This window comes from Planococcus citri, chromosome 1 (assembly GCF_950023065.1).
Source record: "Planococcus citri chromosome 1, ihPlaCitr1.1, whole genome shotgun sequence".
Classification (NCBI taxonomy): Eukaryota; Metazoa; Arthropoda; class Insecta; order Hemiptera; family Pseudococcidae; genus Planococcus; species Planococcus citri.
The window spans coordinates 33887240-33911827 of NC_088677.1; the positions used below are offsets into that span (position 1 = coordinate 33887240).

The 24588-nt window shown below is 35.0% G+C and overlaps 1 protein-coding gene across 6 annotated transcripts in view; it reads left to right on the forward strand.

Annotated features, from left to right (window-relative positions):
- Positions 1–24588, forward strand: part of EcR (Ecdysone receptor) — an 80355-nt gene that overhangs the window by 39020 nt on the left and 16747 nt on the right. For 5 of the 6 annotated variants that reach the window (XM_065344100.1, XM_065344101.1, XM_065344102.1 and 2 more), the window contains one exon: positions 3898–4854. In XM_065344100.1, coding sequence (XP_065200172.1) covers positions 4449–4854 — 406 coding nt within the window. In that variant the 5' untranslated portion in view covers positions 3898–4448. Of the gene's footprint in view, positions 1–3897; positions 4855–13976; positions 14035–24588 lie in introns of those variants that run through there. The other variant, XM_065344104.1, reaches the window with a different exon arrangement.

The window sequence follows — 24588 nt, forward strand, 5'->3', positions numbered from 1 at the left end:
AATGATTATGATGTGGCTAAGCGAAATTCAAGTGAAGGTATTTTCTTTCATCTTTCAACTATATATTTTACAATGAAAAATTTTGAAATTTCTTAGCCAGAAAGAATGCTTTGGTCTTCCAAACCCAGCTGCTACATTACTATAGTACATATTTGAATACTTGAGCATTTTAATTTTCTCTAAAAGGTTTCTAAGAACTAAATGATGAAATTCCTTGTCCAAATGGAACGTCTGATTTTATTTTATTTTATTTTTTTTTTAAATCCTTATGTTTGTTTAAACGAAAATTAATTAGAAACAGTACTTTTTTTCTTCGCAAGGATTAAAACCTGAGATAAGCCATTTTAAGAACTTTGAAATGTTCAAGGATTCTTTTCTCATCTTTTGCGTACCAGAAAAGTAACATATGCTGAGCATTCATGAGACCCTCTCGTGAGAATATTTCTCAACTACCCCCCCCCCCTCTCCAACAAATTGCTAATTCGCCCTTGTGATGTGCTAATTAGGTATTTGAATTATGTCGATTGTCGAGTTTAGTTGGTTCAATAATTTATCTAAACTTTTTTTTAATGATTTCGACTTCTTTTCAAGACGTAGCTTACTACTATTTATAGATAAATCATTTATGCCGAGATTGCATGCTTTATATCGAAATATGGCTCGTTAATTTTTTTCACTGCTTTGATAATAATGGCTATTATCATTTTTCGTGAAACCTTTTTGACACGTGTATAATGCTGAATAGAAAGACGATGACGAAAAAAATTAATAGCTTGGGAAGGGCATTTGGAAGATGCCAAAAAGTTATTTTTGTTGAGAAATGAGGTCGATTTTTCGTCGTATATTGGGTACCCCTGGGTTTCAAAGAACGTAAAGCCTTAGTCATATAAGCTGTATGTGCTCGTTATACAATTCATATGAATTCGTAATGTGTGTGTATGGAAAAAAATTGCTGAATTTTGATGATTTTATGCACGTTGTTAGAATTTCACGAAATGTATTGTTATCATCAATCGCCAATTATACACATTTTTACCTGTTAAAATACAATGATCTGGACTGCTCAACGTCTAAAATCCTTTCTTTCGTGCTTGATAGTTTATTTGTCAGAAATTTCGGTCTCATTTTCAAAAATATGTATGTTTAAAAAATCAAAAATTTTAAAAATTATTTCAAGTGTTTGGTATGCAATTTCATATCATGCTTTATGTACCCAATCATGGACCCGTTGTTTCGATTTATTCCTGATAAATATTATTTTAATCGTGTAAATGTGGCCGTTTTTTCAAACAAATTTGAGTGAAAAATGATGATGTAGTCGTTTGTATCATCATCCCGGTAATGATGTTCGAAAAACCTAGACATTCCATACAATAGGTTCAGTCGAGTTTAACAGTGAAAGAGATCAATAGTCCTTTTAACTATTCGAACAGGTTTTTTCGGTTTGAATAGGGTGCAACATTGTGTTCTGGGTATAATTTATTATTTGACCTACTTTCCGTTTTTTGTTCTCACGAAAGTTGTCATTGGTCGTTGTAGAAATAATGAAGTGAGTGGTTTCTTTTACTTTAAATTTCACTCGTACCTCTTCCATGAACTAATCTCGCTATGTGTACTTATACTATGTACTATGGTATGTTTTGGGTGTATTACGTGTTAAGAAAATTCTAACAAAAGGCACGAGTGAGTGGAAAATTCATTTATTGGGTCGTATATGTATGTACTTGTATTATGATAGCGTGTTGGAAACTTTCTCATTGAATATCAAGTTTTTTAGTAGGTATTTTAAATATGTATACGAGTTGAACTTTTTTTTTTTTTTTGGTTTTGTAATTCAATCTGGTACTTAGCGTGGCGAGAGTTTCTTGGTAAAATGTAGACATTTTGGACGTTGCACGTTGTTATACGAAAAATTTATTTTTTTTACGTGCCCTTTTTTTTGTTACTTTGAATTGTTATGATACGCAAAAGGATTGGTATCATTAAAAGTATTTTTTCATATTAAAGGCGGTTTCAAGTAAACTAGAGCATAACGCAATATCGGTTGAAGGGAATTTTCAAAGTTAAATGAAAGGAGAAAAAAAGGACGTGGAAAACGCCACGAGTATCCATTAAAATTACAGCATTTTATTGAGTTGAAAACGCGACAATGATAACGATGATTGTGATCATTGAAACGGATGATCGAATCAATACGGAATATTGAGCTCCCAGATTGAATCATACTCGTTTGTACATAAATAAAAAAATTCTAAATATACGTAAGTGTAGTCGACACATGTAGAGCTATTATTTCACTTGGGCGGTTATTGATTTCTGGGACGGGGTGATCGATTGGTTCATGGGATGCCCAGTAAACATTGGTGGTCTTTTTTAGTGCTGTGAAGAAATTCACGAGATCAAAAATTCACTAAATAATCGAATGTTGACCCCTTTACTGAGAAGTACATGGTACATACTCACAGTCATGATGAACTTCAAAACTATAGAGTTTTGTTTTTTTAGCTTGATTTTTTCATTCTCTGAAATTTTAGTCAGTTTGGTTTATAATGCTGAAACCTAGAAAAAAATGTAGGTATTAATATGATTTTAAATATTGGTGAAGAAATTGTCGAGGTAAAGTGGCGACAGTGAAAAAAAGCGTGATATGTTCGTGGCATAATTTTTCGCGGAAATGAGTAACATTTAAGAAGTATCCGCGCATAAATAAATAAATAAATAATTTTTCAAAAAAAAATATAGCCTGATAATTTGATGAGAGAAAAACAGCCGCACTTCCTTTCATTTCCTTTCTCTATAATATCATTTGACCTTGCTTCAAGTGCAAGATGTTTTTAATAGAATTTCCTGCTTGGTACTTTTTTCATCATTTTAATAGCTTACTGTCAAGTTTTAATGAGATGCGCTGTATTCATCTGTATACAGGTGCAAATGAAAATTGATTTTAAAATGCACACGTAACATTACGAACATATAGAATTAACACGATGAGGTTGAAAATGAACGAACAATTAAAAAAAATATGAGTAACTCGAATTCAAATGTGGATCAGTGACGACGTAGCCAACGGGAAAAGGGGTGACTGAAGCCACTTCTTCTTGCAGATGAAAAAATTATATGTAGTTTTTTTGTTTTTGGGCTAATTTTCTCGAAAAAGTAATTTTACCTTCATTTACATGAAGTAAACGTACATCATGAAGCTTTTTTAGTAAAGTACCTCAAATTTCGATGTTTCATGCATAAAAATCTGATTTTACCCCTGGCTTTGCCTCTGACGAAGTGATGGGGATAGATTGATGTGATTGATTTCTAGACTGAAGTGAACACATCAGAGAGGAAGTATTTCGATGATTTCAAATTGTTATATTTTAAAACGAACAGCTCTCTCATTCCCCCGCTCCTATCCTCCAGCACCACCCCTCCCTACAATAACAAAACGCTAGAAAAGTCACCATGTCTTCAGTTATCTGAAAAACTAAAAATTACTTTTTTAAATTTGTATGTACAAACGAAAACCAAAAATTGTAGTCTGGTGGACGAAGAATTGAAAAACAATGCAACTTGAAAAGTACAATAACTTTGAAAAATGAATGTCGTCTGACAAAATGATGGTTCAATATTTTGTAAAATGTGGAAAAAAAAAGGAAAGCATTTTTCAATATTATTGGGGGGAAAAAAGGAAAAATTTTTAATAGTTCTAAAAAATAATGAACGTGGTTTGACAAAATAAATTTTGATGAAAATCTAGTACCATCTCCCCTTCAAATTCAATTTGACGAAGATCGGTGGTTCAAAAGTGTGAATTTATTCGTTAGAATATTGTAACGTTATTTTGCAAATTCTGAATCAATTTATTGGTTCGTTTATTCATTGGTATTATTATTATTTTTGTTGCAGAATGTCAAGCAATTGAAAAGTTGTATAAGGTGACGTTGTCTAGGACGTAATTTTCGCAACAGCACGAGAATCGATGGCAAGAACTACGGCCGAGACAATTATAGACTCGCTACCACCTATATCCGATAGTCACTTTCAATGCCATCAGCTTCCTTTCCGCCGCCGTATTCTCGCAACTCTGCCGTCTCGTTTACTACGTTCGCATCGTTCAACAATATTTGTATTATTTAGTAGAGTTTAACGAGCGCGAATTCACGTGCCATTTATCTTCGTGTTGGTTTATTTCTATCATTTTTGCCCATTTTTTAAAAAAATCTTCATTTGCGTAAATATTGGTAATTAATTCGATTTTACGTGCGAAATCATACCAGTGAATAGTGTTCTGTGAACAAGTTTAAAAAGTTCGAATTTTTTTTCATTCCACGTGTATTTTTTGGAAAAAAAATTTAAGCAGTATTTCATTTGGTTACCATTTTTTTACGCTTAATTTTGCGTTCGTACCAGTGTGTATCGATTAAAGGTGATTTTAATGTATATTACCAAGCGGCTAAATGTGCGCGATGGACTTGAAACATCACGATGTTATGTATAATAATGGAGGCAGGCCGAAAGGTCAGTCTGTCATCAAATCCGAACCACGGAGTAGAAGTCCTTGTTACAATCAAGGCAGAGAAATCATCCGAAGTCCGCCAACTGCCAGCAGTTCCAGCGGACTTTTCAATGGGATCGCGAGCTCGAAGAGGCTGCGTCCCCCCGACGACTGGCTCACGGTTACGCCACGTTCGCCGGTGACTGTAGTAAGCTCGGTTGCGGTGTCGGCATCTACTTCGACGAATTTAAGCTCGTCGCCGGGACCGGCTTTACATTCGTCCATTTATCCTAGTACTTCCAATGGATATCCCTCGCCGACCATGTCGACCAGCAGCTATGATCTGTACAATTCTGGATCCAAGCTTAGTAAGTAATGCATACGTCGTTTTTATTATTTTTTATCGACTTTCATGTGTATCGAATTGATGGTGCAAAAAGATCATTCAAAGAACGAACGTTGAGCAAAAAGACCGAAAAAACGTTGAACGAGACAAAGATTAGCTAATCGTGTGAACTTTGATCACAAAAGTTGTGAGCTTCACATTTTCATTACTCTTAACTTTCTGCTAGACATACTTGGTTTTCCTGCTCTCAGAGCCTCCCATTTTCAGTTCAGTCACATGGTTGGCTCCTTTGCGAAAGTGAAAACGAGGTAGAATAAGAGGTCGAAAATGAATGAAAGAACGCTGGGAGTGGGAATGCGAACGAGATTCAGTTTGGGTCCGCTTAAAAACCCACTGGGAGCGCTAGTTGAAGTAGAAAGTTTTTATAAATGAATTATTATGCAATATTTTGTGTTTAGAGCTCTAATACTTATTCAAATACTCGTTGATCTCTAATGTCTGTGAGCTTTCGATTTTTGGTCAAAAATACCAAGTATATGCCAAATGAGTCCGTTCTAATTTGAAGAAACTGTTCTTACATTACGTCGATTCTATAATTATTCGACATCCCGTTGGTTTTACTTTTGATGATCTCTCTTTTGAGCCGCTCCTGATGCTGTTTTGATTTTTTCGAATCATGATTGTTTGATTAGCAGGTACATTTTTCACGAAATTCATTCTCTTGATTCTACGAACAATAATCTGAAATATTTACCTTATTTGCGGTAACTACGTAGAAATTTAGCACGCGTCAGAGGTACACAACTTTGAGAAACGTTTCGATGATATGAGATGGATTTGCTTTGTGGTTTTGTTATGAAACCTAAAGTACATAACATTTAATTTCACTTATGGCGGTGGTTATTCGTCGTAATAGTATTCGTTTCACATCTTGACTAGGTTCCTACTTGAAGCTGTTAAAAAGATTTCAACAACTTGAGTAAATCCTGTTTTGATTTACGGATTTGGTGGCATCTACTTGAAAGTATGGTCTCGTGAAGTTGAAAAATGACTTGAAAAGTATTTGTTTGTATTTATGTTTTTCTCGCATATTTTTGTGTAACGATGTCGTCGAAAGATGGAGCAGAATTTTGTTGGGTATTATTTACTTAAATCTATCAATATTGTTTACAAAGTTGATGTACTTATTTTGTTGGAAATATTCGAGAGCTTTTGAAAGCAGAGTTCCTTCGCATTGATTGGATGTGTGAGATTGATGAGCTTGTTGATTCGCAGAATTGAGGTTTTTCAAAAACGAGAAACAATCAACATTTTAATCAGGAAATTTATCAAGTTGCGCTGCATTTTTCTGTTGTAAAAAAAAACACGTCTCAATGCTTTCAAATAATGTAAGATAATAGTTCAGTAAGGTGAACCTCCACGTTCAACTTTGAAACATGGGGACCTGTAATTTGTTGAAGAAAAAAAAACAGGATTGCAAATAGATTTACTGATCGGTGATTTGGGTTTTCATCATGTTGGTTTGATTAAACTTTTCCAAATCTAGCCCGAACTGGCTGTCCTGACAGGTTTTTAAAAATCATGATTACATTTTCTTGTCTCGAAAATCAAGATACATGACAAAGACCTCTGTGCTAAAAATCAAGATTTTTTGCAAATTGTAAATCGAGTTAGTTTGTTGCGAGTTCATATAAAATTTATTTAATTCACGAAGAAATTGACGAATTTAGTTTGAAAATTTTCAAAAACGTTTTTTTGACTGAGATAGTTTTCTACGATGAGGATCTCAATTTTATCTTGATCTCGTTGGGAGCATAATGATGTGAAATGTTCAGAGCAGGATTGAATTTTTTGGGAGGCTGGATGATATGTAGGAACAATGTAACGAAAGGTGTACACAAGTTTTCTGATCAGTTGCTCAATTGTAGTTCTAAACCAGTTCTAAAAAAAAAGACTTTTTCTTCGAAATTTTCTTGCTTGAAGATGGCTTATTTACCTAAGAAGAGAACTGTTTATACTGTGTTTTGTTCTATTTGGTTTTTGAAATTTTTCTAGGTATAACTTATTTTTAACTGCCTTTGACGTTGAAAATGCAGATTAACATCAAAAAAGATCTGATTGTCTTAGTGCCAGGTCGAGAATGTGTCAAATAAAATTAAATGTTACAATGGCTGGAAAGTCATCCGCAAATAATGGGTCACCTTTTTCATTCACGCACCTGTAATGTACGTATGTAGGAAACACGATTGTGTGTACCTTCGATGACCTTTAGGATTTTGAAAGGTTTTTCCCCTCAGAAAAAGAATAGAAAAAACAGCAATAACAATGAATCGTATAGACAAGTTCTCTTCTTAGGTGGTAAAGGTTAAAGTTCTTTTTACTAAATGAGTGGAACAGATAACAAATGATACCGTTTTCTTTTCTTCTTCGACTTCGTCCCATTCTTTTTTCTTTTTTTCTGAAATCGTAACAGAAAATTTGTCCTCGTTGATGTTGCTCATTATTGTAGTTTTCTTACTCATATAGGTACATATAGGTGTCAGATAAAGGAACTTGTACCTCTGGAACTACCTACCAATAGCTTGCGCATAAACGATGAACTGTACATGTGTATATTGCACAGAGGCGAGAATCGTACGAGAGAGCAGACGGCTTTAAATGATGATTTATTATAAGAATTGTATCAGTGGCGACGAATTTTTTCGAAGAGAATAGTGTTTTGTTATGGATGTATTTGTTCAATTATGTATTCTATATGGTCGCAACGGGGTTTTGTATTGTAGTACATCCATGTACAACAAAGTATAAAGTGAAAAAAAACCTCAGTTGAATGAGATTCACGATTATCCTCTTTGATGGCATGAAATTTAAAACCTGAAATATTTTTCGTAATCACGATTCATTCGATCGTCTATTTAACGTTGATAATTCGATTTTAGTCATTTGAAAAAATTGCCGAGTCATTTTATACTTACCTGGACCCACGTACTATTTCCATCTCGAAATCGTAGATCTTCCAATAGGCAAGAAGTAAAATTCCAGCTGTTTCGTACCTCTTATATCTAAACTAATTAATATTAATTAGACGTAATTTTTTGTATTTTTACGAACATTCTTTTTGATTTTTGATTCGTCCGTGATGAAAAAATGGAAATCACTTTGAGTGGTGTTGTGATAAGTTGCAATTTCGCGCGAGTACGTATATCAAAGATGATGTCCCCTATAACGGTGATTTTTTTTATTTCTTTTTTCAAATAAGAGAATATTTTTTTCGCCATTCTATTTACCCGCATGCTGCGGCTCTTTTTTATGTACTAGAACCCGCTTTCTCGCATCGATATACCATGTTTTTTTTTCGTTTCCAACATTATGTTTTATTCTTCACTAGGAGGGTTGCGGTTGGTTTTTTATACTTGATAATAATGTATTCTGCTCTCGAGAGATGAATCAACTCGGCGAATTGGTAGATTCACAAAGTGGCGCGTAGTTTTGGCTGATCTCTCTCATTGTATTGCGTTCTGGTTACGTTATTATAAATTGCGACGCGTTCGAAAGTCACACATTTGACGTGGTCGTGTCCTTGAAATTTGTTTAGCGCTTCCATTCTGAAAATGAAAAAAAAACTGGTTTTAAAGATACATACTTGTACATACGTGTTAACCCGAACTCTGTTGGCGCGCACGGCGATACTTATTATGTACCTTTAGCGTCGTTGATTATTAATCCCGTTAATTTTCACGTTGTCAAAATATTAGCCAAAGGTAAAATTTGCAGGATGATTTTCATTTCATGTCGTTTACATTTTGATTAGACGATGGTGTGATCGGATTAGTTGAGAACCTCCGCCAGTCGACCTCGTGCTGGTGCTGATGCTGATGTTCTGGGCAGAAGATCGGAAAATTTTTTAATTGAATTTATTTTTACGATCCCATCTTCTTTCTTGCTGGCTCTTTACTCGCTTATATGGTGACTGGTTTCACTTTCTAGATGGAGAGGTAATAAAGGGGGTGAGAATCGTGATGTTTAAAATTCATTGGTGGCGTGGCGAGGTTTATTACCGTGTATTGGATAATTGATCGGTTCGCATGGTCTTTTTATGTGTACGTATTGCTTAATGGAGGTTTATGCAAGAAAAGAGCGAAATTTTGTTTCTATGTGTATACTATATGATAGGTTAGGTTATACATGCCACGAGGTTTTATTATTTTTATTTCAACGTAGGCAGGTATGTATGTATTGGCGGTGTATTATGTGTTGAATATAGACAGATTGTTGTTAGATCGGTGACACGTTATTTGTTCATCACGTGTCCGTTTTATTATGACGAATTAATGTTTCGATGTTGTTTATGTGTCTGTACCTCTACCTATGTGTATGTAATACTACGTGGTTGTGAGTTTGTGTGAACGTACCAGGGCTAAATTGTAAATGGAAATATTATACTAGAAAATATGGCAGATTTTGAATGATTTCGTGTTGGTTTTATGAACGGATTAGAGGGATGTGAATCCTCAACTAGTCAAAATGTGAAGATAATTGTGAGACCAAATCAAATGAAGTTGAAACTTCAAACTTATTTCCTATTCTTGTGTACTGATTCCATCAACCAAATTAGGTACAGAAATGACTGCCAAAATCCATATTGAACCTGGCGGAGCAATGCTGGAAGAATAACCCTAGTTGAAGACGCAATCCGCAAAAATATTGATCTCTATGATTGGGATCAGAATTAATACTACACAACAAGCATGTGGTCAATCGAGTGGAGGGAGGCGCCATAAGTAGTGTTGCGCGGTGCATAAAATGGCCATTGTTATTACATTGACCCGATTTTGCACAATCATGTGCATATGGTCATCATTTTGACCAGATTTTATATTTGCATACTCATGCATATGGTCAATATTTTCATCAGATCTTGCACAATCATGTGCATGTGGTCAATATTTTGATCAGATCTTGCACAATTATGAGCATGTGGTCAATATTTTGATCAGATCTTGCATAATTATATGCATGTGGTCATCATTTTGACCAGAGTTCATGTTTGCACATCCGTGCATGTGGTCAATATTTTGATCAGATCTTGCACATTCGTGCATGTGGTCAATCATATTGATCAGATCTTGCACAATCATGTGCATGTGGTCAATATTTTGATCAGATCTTGCACATTCGTGCATGTGGTCAATCATATTGATCAGATCTTGCACAATCATGTGCATGTGGTCAATATTTTGATCAGATCTTGCATAATTATATGCATGTGGTCATCATTTTGACCAGAGCTCATGTTTGCACATTCGTGCACGTGGTCAATCATATTGATCAGATCTTGCACAATCATGTGCATGTGGTCATCATTTTGACCAGAGTTCATGTTTGCACATTCGTGCATGTGGTCAATCATATTGATCAGATCTTGCACAATCATGTGCATGTGGTCATCATTTTGACCAGATTTTATGCTTGCACAATCATGTGCATGTGGTCAATCATATTGATCAGATCTTGCACAATCATGTGCATGTGGTCATCATTTTGACCAGATTATATGCTTGCACAATCATGTGCATGTGGTCATCATTTTGACCAGATCTTGCACAATCATGTGCATGTGGTCATCATTTTGACCAGATCTTGCACTATCATGTGCATGTGGTCAATATTTTGATCAGATCTTGCACAATCATGTGCATGTGGTCAATATTTTGATCAGATCTTGCACAATTATGTGCATGTGGTCATCATTTTGACCAGAGCTCATGTTTGCACATTCGTGCATGTGGTCAATCATATTGATCAGATCTTGCACAATCATGTGCATGTGGTCATCATTTTGACCAGAGTTCATGTTTGCACATTCGTGCATGTGGTCAATCATATTGATCAGATCTTGCACAATCATGTGCATGTGGTCAATATTTTGATCAGATCTTGCATAATCATATGCATGTGGTCATCATTTTGACCAGAGTTCATGTTTGCACATCAGTGCATGTGGTCAATATTTTGATCAGATCTTGCACAATCATGTGCATGTGGTCAATATTTTGATCAGATCTTGCATAATTATATGCATGTGGTCATCATTTTGACCAGAGCTCATGTTTGCACATTCGTGCATGTGGTCAATCATATTGATCAGATCTTGCACAATCATGTGCATGTGGTCATCATTTTGACCAGATTATATGCTTGCACAATCATGTGCATGTGGTCATCATTTTGACCAGAGTTCATGTTTGCACATTCGTGCATGTGGTCAATCATATTGATCAGATCTTGCACAATCATGTGCATGTGGTCATCATTTTGACCAGATTATATGCTTGCACAATCATGTGCATGTGGTCATCATTTTGACCAGATCTTGCACTATCATGTGCACGTGGTCAATATTTTGATCAGATCTTGCACAATCATGTGCATGTGGTCAATATTTTGATCAGATCTTGCACAATTATGTGCATGTGGTCATCATTTTGACCAGAGCTCATGTTTGCACATTCGTGCATGTGGTCAATCATATTGATCAGATCTTGCACAATCATGTGCATGTGGTCATCATTTTGACCAGATTTTATGCTTGCACAATCATGTGCATGTGGTCATCATTTTGACCAGAGTTCATGTTTGCACATTCGTGCATGTGGTCAATCATATTGATCAGATCTTGCACAATCATGTGCATGTGGTCATCATTTTGACCAGATTATATGCTTGCACAATCATGTGCATGTGGTCATCATTTTGACCAGATCTTGCACTATCATGTGCATGTGGTCAATATTTTGATCAGATCTTGCACAATCATGTGCATGTGGTCAATATTTTGATCAGATCTTGCACAATTATGTGCATGTGGTCATCATTTTGACCAGAGCTCATGTTTGCACATTCGTGCATGTGGTCAATCATATTGATCAGATCTTGCACAATCATGTGCATGTGGTCATCATTTTGACCAGATTTTATGCTTGCACAATCATGTGCATGTGGTCATCATTTTGACCAGAGTTCATGTTTGCACATTCGTGCATGTGGTCAATCATATTGATCAGATCTTGCACTATTATGTGCATGTGGTCACCATTTTGACCATATTTATATTATTGCATACCTGCTCGTGCGGTCTCAATTTTGAATAGATTTAATGCATTTTCATGTATGTGATCTTCATTCTGACCAGATGTAGGTAATATTATTATCTCGTTCTGGTTCATGTGCTCGAATCAAAACTGTAAATCTGTTAAAATAGTTAGATAGTTTTTTTGCTCAGAAATTTGTTTATTATTTTTGAAGGCGAAATTTTTTCTTCAGAACTCAACCCTTTTTGTGCTACAAAGTTAGATGTGTGTATTTACGTAGATCTTGATTTTCTATTTTTGATTCTTATTAAAGCATGATGTTCACGTTGAATTTCTTATCCTTTCTGATCAATATCTCTATGTTATACTTGACCTATAATATGTATTCGAACCTCGGATCAACATTAATAATCATGAATGTTCGATTTGCAAACGTTTAAAAAAAAATGTACCTACCTATTCTAGTTCTAAGTTTTCGCGGTTGGTATGAAAATAATACAAGTATCGATGGAATGGAAAAAAATGATAGGTAGTTATTCTATTACATAATCAATTAATCAACAACGTTTATCTCATCAACAGATAACTTCTGTAATCTATTGCAAACATATGTGATGAATGATATACAGATTCAAGTTCAATGAATTTGTATTTTATCCAAAATCACGATTAAGTGCTTTATTGATATCTGAACTGATGACCATTTTTTCTCCTTAATTTTCGGAATTTAAATATTAATGACGTTTTTCTGTTTACGATATTTTTCATGTGTAATTTGTTTTAGATTCTATTATGGTTGTTTTTCTGTAAAAAATCTTTCTCCGAGGACAAGTAATCGATAATTCAATTCAATAAATCCATCTAGATTTTTGAAAAAAAAAATAATCGATCCTTGCTAAACCCGGAATAGTAAAAAAAAAAAAATTACCATCTTGAGCGTAACACATTAAAATAAATACATGAAAGGCTTTTCAAAAGAAAAAAAAAGCTACGAAGGATACTCGATTTAATTTTTGCTGACTCCGGTCCCGCTCCCTCCCATCCTGTGATAACGACCTTGCTAACAACGCTGTTGCCCTGAAAACTGTATACGCGGTGTATCTGTGAACTATACGCTCGGCGTTATCGAAAGGATATTCAAACATGGCCGTTGTCGCTATTCCCCCTGATCCGAATTTTATAGGTTAGTAGGTTATGAACTTACCCTTTTGACATGATATGTTGTTTTGCAGCTATGAAACTTTCACTGCGCGTTGAATTTGGTCGGATGTTGCTTGCGTAATAGAAAGATAGAAAGAGGATATTGTGTGCAGGAAATTTTCCACGATAGCTCTATATATTTTAACGAAAAGGAAAAAAAAACTTCGCCGTATGGTTCATACATGATTTATTCCAAGTTTTTAGGTAAAAATCTTGTTCGTGGGTTATTATTTTGAAAAACGAATGCGTGTAAAATCATCTCTGTCAAAATAAAAGAAACAGGTATCTGAAAAATATGGATTGTTTATGAGTTCACTTAGTACCTCTACCTATATGGTGAAAATTCCTTCGAATTATGTATGTTAATCAACGCTGAAATAATTTAGTAAATGGTCGAATGTATTTGCAGACTGCAGAGTGGCGTCTGTCTCCGTATGCGAGTTTAAATAGGTAGTTCAAGGAACACACGATGAGACAAAAAGACATTGTTGTGGGAGTGTTTTCTTAGAATTCAAATTCGAGCAGAGTTCAGCGAGCTCGTTTTGAAATAAAGGCCTTCGATCTATTGAAAGAAATGTCTTGGAGGGTGGGAACCAGTTTTTTTTTTTTTTTTTTTGGCTATAGACCTTTAGCGTGGCAAGGAACTCGGAAACGTGCAGAATTATTACTTGGTTTAGTGACTTCTCGGTGACAACTTCCTCGAGGTTTTTTCGAGTAACGGTATAGTTTCTTCAGTTCAGAGTTTTTTCTTTTAGAAGTAATGTTATTCGAGAGATTTTTTTCGATGTAGAGTTGAAATTTTGTGAAATCCGAGTTCTTTCGTGAATATTTTTAATTTTTTTCAATACGTTGCGAATTTTTCTTCAAGATGTTTATTCATCCTCTTCAGTATCGTTATATGTTGCTGTATGGTGAGCGAAATATTTTTCAAGTTTTTTATTGTAAATGCAAATCTATAAATGAGGTTATTTCAGCCTGTCCCTGGTAGATAAATTAGTTTTGAAACGCGAAAGGGTGAATTTTGAGTTTGGAAACACGGGTTCCAATTATTTATTGTCTTGAGAAATAATTTTAAATTACGAGTAAATAAAGATGCAACTAGTTGAACAAAATATTCAAAAACAGTCCTGTTGAGTTTAAATTTAAACGTACAAATTTCGACATTATAAGGGTTCAAATTCATTGAAGTTGAAGGTGGATAATCGATATCAGTTGTGAAATTCAGGTCTGTGGATATGCAGGGGACTTTTGATTTGGACCATTGCCCCTGCAATATGCCCAAAAAATCTGGTACAATTATTTAATTTTTCGTCACAATTCTTTGGTTTTCAGACAAATTGACTCGATTAATAAGAATTTTCATCTCGTGACCTATTTCTGATTTTTCAGTTGATTTTCTCTTGATATGGCTGCTCTGTTCAAATTTAATCTTACTTGGTTGAGAGTGGTATCGAGGTGAACTATAGGCGCGATATTGAATAAGAAAATATTGATCTATTCGTCGCGTAGTTCGTGAGTAAATACTTAGAACGAAGGAGAGCATTAATTTATAATTTCACGCTTGTAAATTAGTTGGGAAATTGACACATTTTTAAACGTGCACGCGGTGGCAGTTTGGTGAATATAGCTACAACCCACGTATACATACAATGTCTGAAAATTCGAGCGAATAATTAATTATAAATTTTGCGTCAAGATTATAGAAGGTGGTTGTCTGTGTGTGCGTGTTGACAAACGTTGGAAAAGTTTCTGTACGCTGAGTGAAAAGGAATGAAAAAGGAGAAGGGTTTGGTAACCTTTGAAATGAAACGATGATAGTGGTTTTTGGTCTATTAATTTTATTCGAGCTTTTTATTTTGGTCGACTGATACGACGATATCTGCTATTTTATTCGAACGATAGCCGATTCTACATTTTTATTGCGTAGGTATCGTCGCCTTTATAAAACCTTTCAGAATCGTTTGTACTGTATAGGTTGAATTGAAATTCGCACAGAGTAACATCTGTGACCTAGATATAGTTAGGTACATTTCGCATCGTATAATTCAGCAAAACAGCGGCGCGTTGGTGTTGGTGTAAAATATTGTGACGATATGCAATTTTCATTTCGTCTTCTTATACTCGTATTTTTACGACGCTATGAAATTTCATCCTTCGAATATGCCAGTTTTATTTTACATACATATTTCGTTTTCTCGAAGGGTAAAAAATTTCCTTTTGAAAATACAAATTCTGCGAAGTTTTTTTTTTCGACTGCGTATCACAAACGGATTGAATCTTTATGTTTGCACGGATGAGTAATATTTTTGACATTTTTCACGTATTCGAAGGTTTTTTCCTCGCTTCCAGATTTTTTTCTGTAATCGAAAAATAATTATGAAAACGACGATGCGACGTTGGTTTAGTTGTTAAAAATTTACGCGCCGTTGAGCAATAAACATGATGTTGAATAATTTCGAATGCAATTTTAATAAATATTTGATCACGAGTTGAACCACACAACAATAATATATTAAGCGAGAAATGAAACATCTGCAAATCAAGACAGCGAGAAAATATTTTAATGAAATTCTAATTACTGTAATAGCTTTTTTGTTATATAGTTGATGATAAAAGACTGAATACGAGGTGCGTTCATTGTAGCTGAATTGGAAACGTGTACCTGATATAGTGAGACCATATACGGGTATTTCCTAAAATTAACTCATTACAACGTTTGAATGAAGTGATTCGATATACTATTAGAATTATTGCTCTATATAGGCTCGAAGGAGTCGGTCGAGAAACGTTGCAAAACTCTTCAGAGTACGTGGGTCGTGGTGATATCTAATCAAATGTGAAAAAGGGCGCGAAAATGATTTTTTTTTTCAGATGTTGAATGTACTTGTACATAATAGTATTAGGTGTTTTGTGGAATGTCAGGTTTTCGATTTTTGTTTACGCATTTGTTTATTGTGTTGAAAGGTTGTGAGATATTTTCGTTGCTGGGGTCCACTTGTTCGATACAAAAGAATGAAAAATGGTGACTTGACTGAGTGACTACAATTCTAGGAATGATTTCTAGGATTCTCATCTTCCGTGTTTCAAATGATCGATTTCAGACTCGATTCCTCAGTTGCTTCTTTCTTTTTCAGTTGAGGTTTTAGATTGTTAAACTGTTCGCAATTTTTGAGACAGGTGATTAATTTGAAAAACAGAGGACCTGACGTGTAATAATTGATAATGGTTTTTGAATTTTTTGTTATGTCTGCTCATAAAATCAAAATGGGGTTTTTTGATCATTCAAGTCTCCTTTAACAACAATTATTTTTTTTATGAACCCACTATTCAGCTTGTGAAGAGAAGGACTTCTTAATTTCCTTTTAATCAAAAGACTCAAGTACCTCTGTCTTCTCATTAAAGTAGTCAAGTGAAAATTCAGAGGATTGGTTGAAGTATCCTCACTTCCTCAGTTTTCATTCTCTCTAATTTAGGAATATTATACATCTTAAGATTGAATATCTTTTTGTTCCTACGACTGCATGTTGTTTTGTTTGCATGGACACCTTGTATGTATGCCGGATAAAATGGACTTTTTCTGACTTGTATTATGCCATAGACAGGTATGTGGGTATATTATTTGTAAAATGAATTGAATTTCATCTATTAGAAAAGAAAGAAGGAAAAAAGAGAGAAAAAACATTATCGTATCGCACCAGACTAATGTAATAGTGTAGTATGTTTTGAGGCGAGACAGTTTTCTAAGAATACTTACTGTGTAACTTTGTATGCATTGATTGGATTTTTTTCTCCTTGTATCGCCTTTGATTGATCATTTTGAAGCGTAATACATACACGTGTGTAGCAGAAAGAGAATCTCTGCGGTCGGAAGGAGGAAACTTTTTTTTGTGCTTGATTTTGCTTTCTTTGTGATTATACGATCGCGGGTATTGTTATTGTTGCGGCTGATTTATCGGTGGTCGTTGCGCTTAATAAGTTAACGGAATGAGTTAAAGATTAACTACCACTTTGAGCGATTCGTCAGATTATTTTTTTGTTCTGGGAAGTTAGCCTTGACATCAGCTTCGGAACAATCGCGTTCAGGTAGTAATATCTTATTACTTGGAGTCTCCCTGATCCCCCTTCTCGCACATCTGGTCGCCTGGCCTGGCCTGGCCGCCTCGTCGATGCACTTTTTTATGTAGGTACTCGGTACTCGTCATCAATTTCCATCGATTCTTGTTATGCAACGTTTGTCGTACAATTAAATGCCAGGCTTCGAGTTAACGCACATAAAAAGCGAAATATAACAAAAGAAAATTGAGATGAGATGAAAAAAGCTATTCGATGGTCGTTTTGTTATTAGTGAGGGGTTTTCCTCTCTTTCTTTCTCGTCGAATGATATTGAAAAATATATCGTAAGAGCGTTACTTATTTAAGCACGTTCTTTTGTATAGAGTCGATATACCGTGGAGAAAAATCATTTCATCATCGAAAGCTCTTATTTTATTTTTTGTTTTCCTTTACTTTCTTTCTCGTTGTTAGCATGGTTTGTGTGAATGATTTCAAGTTTGAAACTGATACATATGATATGTGTGTAGCAAGGTGTACTTTGAATTCGCCTCGAGTACGAGTACGAGAGTTGACGCCATGTGCTGTGTGATCGATCTTTGATAAGAAGTTTGAGAAAAAGTTGAAAAGTTTGTTTACGATAAAGTTATATGTATTTTGTTTGTTTGAGCGAACCTCCGCAAAGTTCCACCAAGTTGCACGAAACAATCGCATGAACTTGTGTTATCAGCAGCTGTACTAGAAGGTGTAACCTCGTGTATTGGTTCTCAAATTGCAGAGCTTCGATGAAATAAACTCGTTTGTTCGTTACTAACATCTGTAGTTCAAACAAATCGATGATTTTGGTGATTGGTTGGGGGTGCTGAGGGCCTTAGATGGGCCCAATCGAAAAACCAAGGTCGTATTCATGTTCGGTATCTTCGAAAACATGTCATTCGATGTGTCATACTCCCGAAATTGTAACCACTAACAGAGGAATGCTGGAGCTTTGAGTGAGATTCAGCTGTAAAACGGTGATATCATGGTTCATTTTCAGCGCCTCCAAAAACTGTCTTTCAATATGTATCACATGGTTTGCTTTTTTGGAAGTTTGGTGAAGTGTCCCTCTGTCCCAATATACCTTACCTATCTAAATTGAGAAAAAAGATCAAAGATTACGAAATCAGTTCATCAGAGGAATTCTAGAACTTGATAATCTATAAAATCAGCTCGACTTGGGTGAATTTTCGAGATCTTGAGGACTCAATCAATAATCATGGCTGCGTATAGGTAAATTCCTCAGCTCGTTACAAAATTTTTCGTTTTATTACCATACACAAGTATATGAAATCCTTTGCAAACGACGAACATAAAAACCTATTTTGTTTCAATTATGTATGCGGTAAGTTCATTAAGCAACCAGTCTTGATTTTATATGGTTTACTGACCAGCCGAACGAAAAAAAAGATCGGCGTGTTAAACGGATTCAGTAGTAAAACGAAAATTGATTTATACGTGTACCGCTTTTTAGTTTCAAGAACAACATATCTGTCCCGGTCCAGTTAAAAAGTTGGCGATTACGGGATGAATTTTTAAATAGTTGTAAACTAGTTTTACTCACTCGAGGCGTATTTTGCCGGCTCTTATACTATATAAAATATGTTGGAGAGGATCATCTTTTTAATGAAGGTTACCTACTCGGTGGATTTTTCTTTTTTTAACGAGGCGGGCTCGTGATTCTCGAACGTTTGCGTTTCTTTCAAGTTAGTCGTCGAACGTGTGCGATGAAAACAACAATGTTGGTGTATCAACATTCAACATCCAACATTCCATATATTATTGAGAGTATATATGGATTGATTTTTTTCGATCTTCAACTTCGAGAGGATGATCATTGGCCCTGTGTACGTGTAGTGATATGTTGGTATTTAACGGTTGCGTATGCGAAAGAAGTGTTTTTGATTGTGTTGAAATTGGCGGAATTGGTTGACATTTTTTTTTACAGATTCAGCTAATTTTATGTCTGGAGTTTACGTTTACGTACTTTGCATTTTTTATATGTATTTGTGTAAAATGATCTACTATAAACCGATCGAATTACATTATATTTGTCAATCAGTGAAAATAATTCGATCACCTTGAAAGTAACTATGTGTTGTAAGTTTTACCTGCTGCTGGGTTCGATGATGATAGAGTTGGTGGCGGTGGTGTTGATGGCGATTGATTATGCAGTGTTTTGTGTATTACATAGTCGGATCGATGGCGATACAGTAAAATAAAGATGGATAGAGAAGAAGAAAAAAACATAGGAAAAAACATAATTCTTTTTCCTTCTTCGCGTTGCTTCTCACTCTGGCACCTCGACATCGTATAAACAAAAGAATCGGCGACTGGTGGCTGATGCGAACAATGTAGGAAGCAGGATGCGAATGTAAAGAGGCGTAAAGGGAGATGAAGGGAATTTCAAGGATAGCTATAAAAAGTATTAGTTACGGCTATGGTACGGCGGCATTACGCAAGCAAACCGTGAATCAGTTATTGTGATATGACCGATGCAAGTGCGGCGCGGTGAGACGAGGTGAGGAGAGGTGCGGTATAAGTAGCGAGGCCAATTTAAAATAACCTTCCAGCGTGAAAATGTTGGTACTATGAAGTGGTGCCTATATTAGATTGTGTTTTTGTATGACTTTTTTTTTCTTCGTCTCTTCTCGTCTCGACTACGTAGTCTATCTGTACGTAGGTAGGTACATAGATGAAAATTTCAATCTCAATTTTCGTACTGGTCTTGAATGGTAAAGGTTTGAGGTACTTGGTGTGAAAGATATCGCCAGATGAAGGAAGCTGTGCGCTTGGGAAAAACTGTGATATGGATTAAGATGTTGAAATATTGAGAATTGAAAATGGAAGCTGCACGAGGAATTGAAGATTTGAAGAGCTTTTGTCAGTGTGAAAGTGATTCGATGGGAATGGGTTTATGTAAATTTGAGAATTTCGAAATGTCCGACCATTTTTTGCTGAAAAAAGTCGTGTAGCTTGAACAAAAACTGAAGTTGAAAGCGAAAAATGAGTCATTTTTCGTTTAGTTTTTACGTTGTTAAGGTTGCTGCTGCTCATGATGATGTATTTCCGCGATTTTCCTTGAAAATGGGCTAGTGTACGATGATACGTAAGCTCCTTGCATTCGTATATTATTTTCTGCATTCCCAGACTGATTAGCATCATTGTTAGAATATTAAGATGACCTTCTTAGCTCGTTTAAAATTATGGAAGTCACGAAAATTTATTCGTGAATTTTACAAAGAGGTCGTATAAACGTCATAGAAATCCTGAAGAAGTCATAAACTTCGTTCAAAAATTCATAGAACAGGAATTTTTTAACGCAACATTCTTGAAAATATAAAAAAATCGGATCGAATCTGTAAGTAAAAAATCGAAGTACCTCGCAATTCAGTGAAAGTTGCCGAGAAATGAAGTCACCAGTGATCTACAATTCGAGATTTCGCTGGCTGGTATTGACTGGATAGACTTTGAAAATTATTTAAGCCTGTCCAGTCAATACAAGCTGGCGAAACTGTTGAACTTTGGACTGTGATTGACCACCATGCGGATTATCTGTGTTTCCCGCTGAATTAATGAGCAATATTGCACGTAATGCTGATGGATTGGATCTTTCTTCTGAAATTTGCTGGAATTGGAGTGAAGTGGTCTGAAGTAAACTCTAGTTACTCAATTCTCAAAGGAAGAAAAGATCAACTTTCGATTCGACTTCATTCGAGATAATTAGTAATAAATGTAGCTACCTAATAAGCGAAGTATCCCAACCCGTAGATATGTATTTCTTTGGCACGGAATAATCATTAGCAAACATTTTTCAGTTTCTGGTTAATTTTTGTTAATCAAAGTGTCATTAATGTAAAAAAAATTGAAATTGCACCAAATTGACCTCGAAAGGTGAATTTTGGCATACACCTTATTTTTGATTCCCGTCTCCCCCGAATCAACTGGGGTTTTGAACCGTTTTAAGCTGTTCTGGAACCTCCAGCACATTTTTTGAAAGTTTTAACTCCTTCAAAATTTTACAAAATGAAGTTGGAAAGCTGGAGTGTGCTTTTAATGTCAACACGCTGAATTGATTGAAGATCACAGATCAATATGAGCCGTTTTGGGTCTCCAGAAATATTATATAAATTTCATTTTTCAAAAATTAGCATCCAGAGGCTCTAGAACTGCTTAGAACGGTTCGAAACCATTTTCAATCGATTCGAGAGGTCGAAAATAGAACTATTGCCTAATTTTAGCTTTCTACGTCAGTTTGGTAAAATGTTTGTTTTTTTCTCATTTTTGACTTTGTGATTTTCAAAAATTCACCAAAAATGGAAAAATGCATTTTGGTGCCTAAAATTCTTGCTGGTGATGTTTTTGTATGCTCTTTCGATTCAACTTTGTCTGGGCAAGCGTTTTTCAGCCAGTTGGGATATACTTTTCTTGTAAGATGTAAAATATTGATTTTCATTTTTGAAAACGAATTCTATAATTTTATTTTAATTTATATTTCACAATTTACTAATTCAGGTATTGGTAGGTCGTAGGTATTTATTTGGTTAAAATTCCGTCTCAACTTCGAATTAGGTTCTAATTTAACGCTCCAAGTACTTTGTTACTAAGGCAAAAATCATTCGTATTGACCCAGTTGTACTGTTGGCTTCAGCTCAGGCTATTTCCGGTTCTACATAAATGCGAATTGCGAACGCACCCACGTTCTTCAATGTGCCAATAAGTTGATGTTCGATATAAACGTACGAGGGTTAATGTAATCTAATGTGGAAAGTGATACCACTCTGATGAACAATGAGAAAAGTTGGAATACACTGCTCGATTCGAACCCATAAATTAGCCATAATCGCTTTTACCTTCGTTTCTTTATTTTTTAATTAAATTACAATAATTTCTATGCCAGTCGGTGAACGTCAATCATTGTGATTTTTGAAAAGAAAAATCCACTGATAGAAAGACGAATTCGTGAAATGAAATGAAATTAAAATTCAATTGAAATCCGATACGATTCGACAGCTCTGAATGTATTTTATTCTCTCATTACAGTCGAAGAATTTTCCGAAATCTCACTTTCATGTCGGCTGGAAGGGTTTAGCCTTTTTTAAAACCCTCCCCGTGGATTAAATTTTTTCACGTCGTCGTTGATGTGAAGAAAGAGTGAAAGTTGAATTTTGACTCGAGTGAAAAATTATTCTACCGTGAAACGAATGAGAAAAAAGCTGATATTCTGAAACTGTAACTGGGTAGAATTAATCAACGAAACGGATCAAACAGAAATTAAACATTTTTCCTTTTATATTTGGGAAAATTTTCCACTTTACGAGTACCCAGTTATAAGTTGAGCTACCTACATCGTACCCACTCTACCCATGCATAAGTTAAGTAGGTGTTTTTTGAAAACACGAATCGACTTGGGAGTTATCGATTAGTTTATAGGTATAGAAACGAAAATAATTAAGTTTTTGGGTAAATAGGTTTTTTTTTTGACAAACTTGAAATTGAAATAAATACCCATCTTACGTGATTTCTGCCACTCAATTTTAAACCGAAAATTTTCCCATTCGAATCCTTTGTGGGTTTTTGCGGCCGGCTAATTTTATCGAGCAATTTAGTAGCGTGATGAATAATTTGAAGAAGAAGGTAGAAAAATGCAAAATAATTTATTTGTTCCGTGTGGATAATTGTCGGAGGACGAAATGAACATGTAACATGAATTGTGTTTTTTGAACTATACACGTAGATTTTTATCACCTTGTGATGGGATTACAATGCTCCCGACTACTTTGGTATGCCAGCTAAATGATATTATTGCTGAACTGGAGTTGTGTTGTACCTACTTATCGCATGCAATGTGCATTTACGAGCAATGGGTGATTTTTTTCCAATTCTTTCTCGGAATATGCTCAAGGTAATACTCGTACGTTGCAGTTTTTTTTGTACCTATACGGGAAAGGAAAGGAATTCTTCGATGGCTCGGTGAAATACTGCAGGTGTATCAATATGAGATACTACTAGAAGTCTACTAGGAATGGTATATTGTGTTTTTATGCTAGGGTTGCCATTTTTTACCCGTTTTCCATTACAATACCTACCTGTCTCGACTTCGATGCATCGGAGTAATTTTTCATTTTTTCGAATGAAATTGAATTTTTTTATGGCGTATCGTGGCATTGTAAAAGAATATTATTGAGTATTTGTTTCGCAGCTTATTGCTTATTATTTCTTATTATGTCGTCGAACAAATTATATAATAGAACTTTTACAATGGCTTCTTTCTAAATAAGAATATTTTTCCATTTTGTCATATAATTGAATTATTAAAATGAGTGACGAATTTTGTGCGCGGATTTGTCTGAATGCCACAGCCCAGTACTTATTTTTTTCACTTTGATGAATTTTTTTTCGTTCTGTTTTTGATTGCTCGATGTATCTCCTCTGCTGATTTAGTAGGTCGTGGAAAAATTGTTCAATAAAATTGAATTTTGTTTAAGGCTGTTTTCATCACACTTTGAACCCTCTTTTCGGTTTTGTTATGCAATCAGATATTCTTAGAATCCGATTTTTGAATTTTTTTCTGAAAACTCCACGTGATCAAGCTAAATAGAGTATTTCAAATGTGCACTATTCAAAATTGAGACAGAGCGCGATTTTTTGAATAATTTTTTTCAAAAAAGTGGTTCGTTGAAATTTTTATTTATTTGGGTTTTCAGGTAGAAAAAGGATCTCAAAAATGTCAACCAAAATTGCGACCTTTTCCAATTTCCACCCAAAAAAGCCTGGTTGTCGTAACGAAAATTTATCAGAAAAAAAACAACATTATTCTGGGACCATTGGAGTGATTCTACCGTTAGCATAAAGTTTTTAAAGAATTTGTGCTGTCTACGGTCCCTTCCCCCCTATTCCTCCTTATTGATTCAAAACCACCGCCAAATCAGCTAAACGAACATCATCGAGACGATGTAAATACGAGTAACATGTTGAGCACTACTTCACCAACTTCATGATTCATTGTAAGGAAGCGATTGTTTTCGAAAATATTTATTTTCCAACCCAGAAATACCTAAAACAATTGAAACTTTTAGATAAGATAATACCACAGCAAATCGTTTTGAAATCGACACTCGAGTTGTTCATGCATAATGCGTAATGTTGAAAATTTATCGAATGCCATTACAGTCTTGAAATTTTTTCGTTTCATTTCAAATGATACAGAAGTACAGGAACACATGTGGTTTCTTTTCGCAGAAAATGATGGTTCAAATTAAATAAATTTACTGCCAGTATCGTTAAATGTTGATAAAAATGCGCTAAATTCTCGCAAAGCGACCGAGCATTCGTCTGAAATACTCTGAGCGTAAATTTCAAGGCGAGTATTTTTGTTA